The sequence below is a fragment of the Arachis ipaensis genome, chromosome B05 (genome assembly GCF_000816755.2).
Source record: "Arachis ipaensis cultivar K30076 chromosome B05, Araip1.1, whole genome shotgun sequence".
NCBI lineage: Eukaryota > Viridiplantae > Streptophyta > Magnoliopsida > Fabales > Fabaceae > Arachis > Arachis ipaensis.
Genome location: NC_029789.2, coordinates 120,496,461 through 120,504,433, shown reverse-complemented (window position 1 = coordinate 120,504,433; position 7,973 = coordinate 120,496,461). Strand labels below are relative to the sequence as shown.

Here is a 7,973-nt window from a genome sequence, read left to right as displayed (position 1 = left end):
CAAGTTTTAAAGGGATAATTTGTTGGTACAAAAATAGATTTTTCTCGACAAGAAGACGTTTTGACTGCCAATGATTTTGACTATAGAAGCAGAGACATGTAAGCTTGAAGTTGAAGAAAGATGGTGCAAAGATTATCAAAGTCGAAAGGTAGTTATTGCCTTTTCTTGAGCATCAAGGTTTGCTACTCGACCATCAAAACCAATTGGAAGACATGGGCGTAGAATTTGAGGAGCAAGCTGAAGAGATATGGGACTTAAAGATCAAAGAAGACGTGGGTATCAAAACTTGGGGATCAAGATTACTCGTGGTCAAGACAAGGTCATGGTTGAAAAAAATGAGGAAGTAAGATAGTGGACAACATGCTCCAAGACAAGTTCATCTCCATGACTTATAAATAGTAGAAACTTAGAAAAATTCAAAACTTCAATCAAGAACACTAGATCATCACATAAACTCATAAAATTCTCAATCTCTACAACGCAACGAAAGAATATAGAGTATAAGTGCATGTGAATGTTAGAAGTCAATTTTTATTTATTTATTTATTTATTTTAAATATTTGGTTCATTATCGTTTATTTTGTTTAAATTTTGTTATATATTATTTTGCTTTGATCAATATTTTACAATTTTTATTGTTGTTTATTTTTTTGATATTCTTTCACTAATAATTTTGACGTAAAAATATCTTAATACCATAATTAAGTAATTTTCAGATCGAATTCACTATTTTTTTCAAACAAATTATATCTACTCTTCGATATTCAAGATATTGATATAAACTTAATTTTAACATTCTATCAAAACACCCGGTTGAAATTACAAAAAATCTGGTGAAACAATTACAATAACCGATTGTTAATGTTTCTAAGAGCTCATACACAGGATATCACACAAAGATTTAATTAATTTCTCATGCTCAAGAGATAAATGCATGACATACACGTTTCTAAATATGTCGACGTCCAACAGCCCCACATAGCTACTCACTTATTGTTTGAACAATTCCAATAATGTCCTCTCACTTTCGATGTTCTCTTTCTTTCTTTTTTTCTTTTTTTTTAATAAAAAGAAAAAACACATAAATAATAATATTTAAATGCAATCAAAAGAAAAATACATTTCAAACAAACATAATTGGCTATCTAACATAATCATATATAAGTTAATTTCATAAAAATAAATTGTAATTTTGTAAAGTTCGTTTGACGACCTTTTGATTAAGATTAATGGTAATCATATTAAGATTTGGGAAATATTAGGGAGATAAAAAAACAGTCAGAATTTGTCTTATTTAGCATTCATTAATTGTCGTAACAATTAATAAATGCTAAATAAGGTAAGTTATGACTGTTTTTGGCTAATTTTCTTTGGTTACCAAACATTTTCGTTAAGATTTATACTAAAACAAATAGTTAATGACGTAGAATTAATTTATGTAACTTGATTCCCATGTAGCACCCAAAAGCTAAATGATCTTGTTTGGTTATAAAATTTTGTAGAGCAATAACATTTCTTACATAAAATTATATGATTATAACAATACTCTCACTCCCTCTTTCTTGCTAGTACCATGAAAATTTAAACCTTAATTACGCACTTGAATTAAAAAATATTAGAAATATCTTCTAAATAAATTCAAATAAATATACAAATTACCATCCTTAATTATCATATTTTCCTATATTTATTATATTCTCTCTTATACACTTTCTCCCCGTTAATTATCTAACAAGGTAACCAAACAATATATATAATCATATTTACATGAATTCAAAAGCGATTAAAAATATTAATTTTTTTTATTTATCTTTTACTTTTAAAAAAAATAAAAATTAAACTCCAAATTTGTTTGTCATAGAAATTTTAATAATATATTCTAAAATCAATTCTTCTAAATGTTTAAATTAATAATGTATTCTCAATACTTACTTGAACATATCGATAAATTAACCCTTAGACTAATCAAAGTTGGTTACAACGGAAAATTATTTTGTGATTGAGAGCTACAGACATTTTTGAAATATAAAGATTTGTTTGTTTGTCCTGCGTCGAACATGTATATCTTATCCTCGTGTATTTCTCTGCTCTAAAACAGTTCTCACAAGCCAGCTTCACTTAATTAATAATAATTAAAGCAACTATATATCTATATGTCTTTGCAGCTTCTTAGTTGAGCAAAAGTTTTCAAGCAATGGCGAGTCTTCCGCTATGGGGGAGAGTTAATGGATTTAATAATCAAGAAGGAGAATGTGTTTATGGGAGCAAGAATCTTGCAAGGAAGTTGCTTCTTCATCCTCCTAACTTCAGATCTTCTTCCACTCATGATAATCTTCTTCAGGTATATATATATGCATCGTCATGATATACGGTTACATGCATATATGCCAATAAGTTAAATATTTTATTTAAATATTAAAATCACCTACCAATATAAAATACATATGCACATATACATGATATCTTATTATTAGTATTATTTTAAGTATTTCTTTCTTTTTTGTTTAAGATCTAAAGCCAAGTTTGCAATAGGGAAAAAATTGCATTCAGCATAGTTTGTGGTTTCTAAAGAGAACAAATTTGATAGGATACTAAATTTGGTGACAACACATGCATACTAATCAAGCAGAGGTTTGAGTCTTAAGAGAAGACAAAAAAAAATGACTTCCGTATACTGTTTGGTTTTTTACTTCAGAAAAAATAAATTAGGAATATAATTAATTAATATTAAAGAATATTGAAGGAGAAAATGGGAACTAAAATATAAAAACTCAAATAAAATACTTAATAAGAGTCTAATCACAAAATTGTGAGTTCAGCTATACGTTTAGTGTTTCACTCGCATCAAACATATTACTTCATGAAGAAAATTAAATATTTTTAAAAAATTCAAGAAATTAAAAACCCCAATAACTGTGGTTCAATCAGAAAAATCGTTTTATATTAAAATAATAAATAAATTATAAATAAATATTTAAAAACATAATTATAATCTAATATAAACTTTAAAATATCACAACAACAAAAAAACGCTGTGTACCGTCGAATTTTTTGTTAGAAAAACGAAAAAAATCCGACGGTACTGAAATTACCGTCAGAATGAATCAGATAATATAAACCTCGCCGATAAATGTTTACTGTCAAAATTTTTTCATTCGATGAATTACCAGTTTGAAGAACCAATTAGTTACCAGCAGATTTTTTCGACGGTACTGTTGGTGCCAAAAGATGTTGTTTCCCGCACTATTACTATTAAATTATTCCCGCGGTAAATCCGACAGTAACGTCAATTTTTAAAAATAAATTGAAATAAATGGTCAATTTTAATTTTTAATTTAAATTTATTTTTTACACAATTAATGGTCAATTCATAAATAATGAAAACTATTATTTCAAATAAATAATACAATGTTCAAATAAATTAAAATTCAAGTACATCAAATAATACAATGAAATAATAAAATAAAACATTAATAACTACAGATTCAGGTAGTTCTCATCGTCATCGTTGTCGGTCCCGCGACCCTGAGGAGGCGGCGTAGAAGGCGGTGATGTCTATATACCACCAGAAGGATAATGCCAGGGGCGTACATATGAGCCTAGTACACCTCCATCTGAGCCCTCATACGCTGAAGCCGCTCTAGCTGCTCCCTCCACTCTAGCCTAAAGTCATCCGTATCCGTCATGTGTGTGAGGATCTCCTAATACCTCTCTCGATAATTGTTCAGCTTCTGAGTCTGCTGGTGAAGGCTTCGTTGGAGCTCCTGCACCTGCAACCTCAAATCCATGCCTTCCTCGGGTTCGACGGTTCAACTAGTGGCAGAACCTGACAACGGCCTCAACGTGGAGGTGCGGAGGCTACTGGAGAAGAACGACCTCATCTTGTATATGCAGTTCTTGTACAGAATTGAGGCAATTCTTGTACAAAGCCATCGACGGTGTCATACCCACTTTGCTGAGACTGCTAAGTCGCGGACTCTAGTCTCTATGTGTAAGACTCCTGTGTAACACAAGTTATTGTGATTAGTACGACGATATACAGTTAATCTCTAATAATTTTATATCAAAAGATCAGATGTATGTTTACTCATATAATCGCTCTAAGACAGCTGATTAGCAAATCTCGCTTTGTTCTCCTTTAGCATCCCATATAAAGTGCAGCTGTAACAAAGAAACTTTAAAATTAGTTAATCAAAATAGAAGATATAAACTAGTTAATAAGGTTTGAAACTTAAAAAAAAAAATCACCGCCCATTTCTGAAACCATCGCTCTCTGGTCTCAGCGGGAATCTTCTTGTAGTTGGGGCAGGGATGGTCGTACATCGGCTTGATGACATTGGTCATCTCCTGAGTACACCGGTTGTTGTTCAGTGCAAACCTAACAACAATTCACAAACAAAACAATATGACAATAACCATAATCAGTAAACAGGAAACACTAATCAGGCAACCAAACCTAAATCCACTAAATAAGAAACAAAAACTAGGCTCCTGCAGCAATAACCATAATTAGTAAATAGAAAACACTAACCAGGCAACCAAACCTAAATCCACTAAACAAGAAATAAAAATTAGGCACTTGCAGCAATAACCATAATCAGTAAACATAAAATACTAACCAGGCTACTAAATCTAAATCCACTAAACAAGAAATAACCAGGCACTTGCAGCAATAACCATAATCAGTAAACAGGAAACACATTCGGCCATTTAAACCTAAATCTACTAAACTAGAATCAATTTGAGGCACTTTCAGCAATAACAATAAATAGGAAAAGTGATGCTTACCCTATACCGCCATCAGACGAAATGGTCAACCGTACAATGGAAGGTGGTGGAGGGGCATCAGCTGCCTCACTTCTGTGAGAGGACTCCGAGGCCACGACATCCGTCGTTGGAGGTGGCGGTGCCGTGGCAGCGGCCTGCTAAGCTATAGGAGGTGGCGTCATCGCCGTAGATAGAGGCACGTAGTTGGGGTTAGGGGCCATGATGAACGGTCGGTCTGCTAAACCCACAACCTGTGACACTATCGAGGTAGTCGGCGTACAGGAAAAGGATCTAGAATTTTCGGGGGTACCAGAAGAAACCCTCCCTCTACCACGATCACGTCCACGACTAGTAGCCTGATCCCCAGCACCTCTACCTGTCATGATGTCTGCAAATAGCATACCAATTAACAGAAATTCAAAACAACAAATCAACAATAAATAATAATACCAATGTAATTTTTATAACGAATACCGCAACATTAACTTCAACATTTGATGATATAAACAGCAAGTATCTTAGTATAGAACCATTTCAACCATAATGTACATTATTGGATCTAAATCAGATACTAAGTGTGAAAATTACTTCAATCAAGCAACTTGACATTTACACACAACATACATACACAAACTCAGTTAGCAAATAATTTTCCAACACATTACAATACTTTATCACAAAGAGATTTAGTTAACTATGCCAAGCAAAAATTAGACATTCTAAATCACATAGTAGGTACAACATGCAATTTAAAATGGACAATAGACATAGAAGCATATAAACTCACACTTGGTGTGCACATACATCAAAGAAGCAAAATCAACGCAACTAAGTAACAGTTGACAATTCAAAGTCAAGTCAATACTATTCAACCAAATTTCAGTAATTATTCAACAAAATAAAAAGTCTTTTAACATCATTACATCAACACAAATTCAGCATATTCAACAAAAAATAACAGCATTATCCATCAATTTAGTCAATTTTCAACACTTTCAGCAATATAACACAAACTAATAATCCTAAAATTAATCTATCTTAACCACCTAAAATTCACTAAAATAAAAAAATTAACTCTAACTAAATTAACTAACTAAAATTAAAATAGTGAAACAACCTAACTAAAATAGAATTTGAAGAAAAAAGAAAAATAGAGTTTAAAAAACCTAAAATGCAGAACAAGGAGAGAACAGAGAAGAGGTGAAGATGCAGCGGCACTATGATGTTACCGGAGCTAGAGGTAGCGGAAGGGTGGTCGCCGAAGGCTGGGAAACTTGCTGAAGGCTGGGCAGCAGTGGTGCAATGATCGTGGGGGCGACAGTAATAAGGCGGCGCGGGGAGAAAGGAGAAGAGGGGAAAAGGGAGAAGAAGGGAGGGGTCGGCAGTGAGTTGACTGCAACGGAGAGGGGGCTATGGTGGTGGTCTTGATGGTGGCAGATGGTGGTCATGTAGAGAGTAGAAGAAGTGAGAGAGAGGGATGGTGGTGTTGGTGCTGAATCACGAATGAGGATGAAAAGGGTTCGTGATTTGAATTTACACCCTGTTACCATCGGATTTACTGTCGAAAAAATTCAATGGTACACCATTGTGGGTCATCAAAATGCAGTGTTTCACTAATTGGGGTTACCGTGGGATTTACCGTTGGATTTTTCCGACGGTAAAGGACGCGCCAATTTAATTTTTTTCTCCAAATATTTACCGGGCGGATTTATCGTCAGAAACCTAGATCTTCCAGTAATTACTTAACCTTACGAATTTGTCGTCGTTACCACCGGTAAATTCGACAGTAAATACGCCACTATTCTGTGACGCTAAATTCGATGGTAAATCCGATGGTACTCAACATTTTTCTTGTAGTGTATCTTGATGTTATCAACTAAAGTCCTCAGACCTTTAAAAAAAATACAAACTTAAAAGTTAAATAACAAAGAAATCATCAAGATCTAAGCATAATTAAATAATAAAATAGTTAAACAAACACAACAAATCATAAACACATCACTAACAATAATCATAATACATTCAAAATTAATAATCAGTAAACTAAAATCATAAATTCACAACACACATCAGCAGCACAACCTTCAAAATAATCAATATAATCAATAATCAAATAATCAATAAACAGCAGCAACAAAACCATAACAAATCAATAAATAGTTAATTAAAATTACAAATTCACAACACACAACAATAGCACAGACCTTCGAAATAATCAATAATCAATTATCAAATAATTAATAAACAGTAGCAGCAGAACTAGAGCAAATCAATAATCAGTAAATTAAAATCACAAATTCACAACACACAACAGCAGTGCAGAATTTCGAAATAATCAATAATCAATAAACAGAAGCAGCAGAACCAGAGAAAAAAAAGACAAAAAATGAATAGCTGAAGAACAAGCGAGCACTAAGGCACTAACCTTCAAAGACAATGCCGACAGACCGTTGACCACGACGAACAACGCCGACCAGATGACGGCGAGCATCTGAAAATGACAACGAGCAACTGAACACGACGGCAACTAGATGATGACAACGGATGGGCCAATCTCGCGGAAGAAGAGAGCATGGGTTGGAATTCGGAGACTTGGGGCAGTGGCTAGACAGACGACAGTAGCTCGAAGAACGAACAGCGGCAGTGGCTTGAAGAGATGCTAGGGTTTGAGAAGGAGGTCTTGCTCTTTCTGCTTGGCTTGAATGAGAGGAGAAGCTGCAACAGACAAGATGGCCATAGGCCTTGCGACGATGGTGCCTGTGGGCGCGACGAATGGCGACAGTCCTTGCGGTGGTGGTGGAGAAGCTAGGGCCGGATTTCTTACTTTCAGGCTTCATCTTTCTTTTTGTTTTGGGAGAGGATTTATAATTTGTTCAATAGTGTTTTAGGCAGAAGTGGAGAACGCGTGATTCAACTATCTATTTTTTTTCTAATTTAAAAAATTGGCCGAATTCTGCCGGCCGATTTAGCGATTTGTCAACTTTCTGTAAAATTGTGACTTTTCTATTTTAACCAAACTACAAAAACATTAAATTTTTTGGGTTGGTTTGATTAGCCGGTCCGATTAAAATCATGTTAAATATTTATAGTTACTCTGACTTGACTTAACTATGATTTGTGGTGGGTGTTCTTATTGTTATTATGGTTTGTGGTTTGTGTTATTATGTTTACCTACTATGTTTTAAACATACTATATTTTCCTAGGA

The 7,973-nt window shown here is 33.7% G+C and overlaps 1 protein-coding gene across 1 annotated transcript in view; it reads left to right on the top strand.

Annotated features, from left to right (window-relative positions):
• Positions 2,045-7,973, top strand: part of LOC107642026 (spermidine synthase 1) — a 25,034-nt gene continuing 19,105 nt past the window's right edge. Inside the window, exon 1 of the mRNA XM_016345360.2 lies at positions 2,045-2,341. Coding sequence (XP_016200846.1) covers positions 2,195-2,341 — 147 coding nt within the window. The 5' untranslated portion in view covers positions 2,045-2,194. The remainder of the gene's footprint in view (positions 2,342-7,973) is intronic.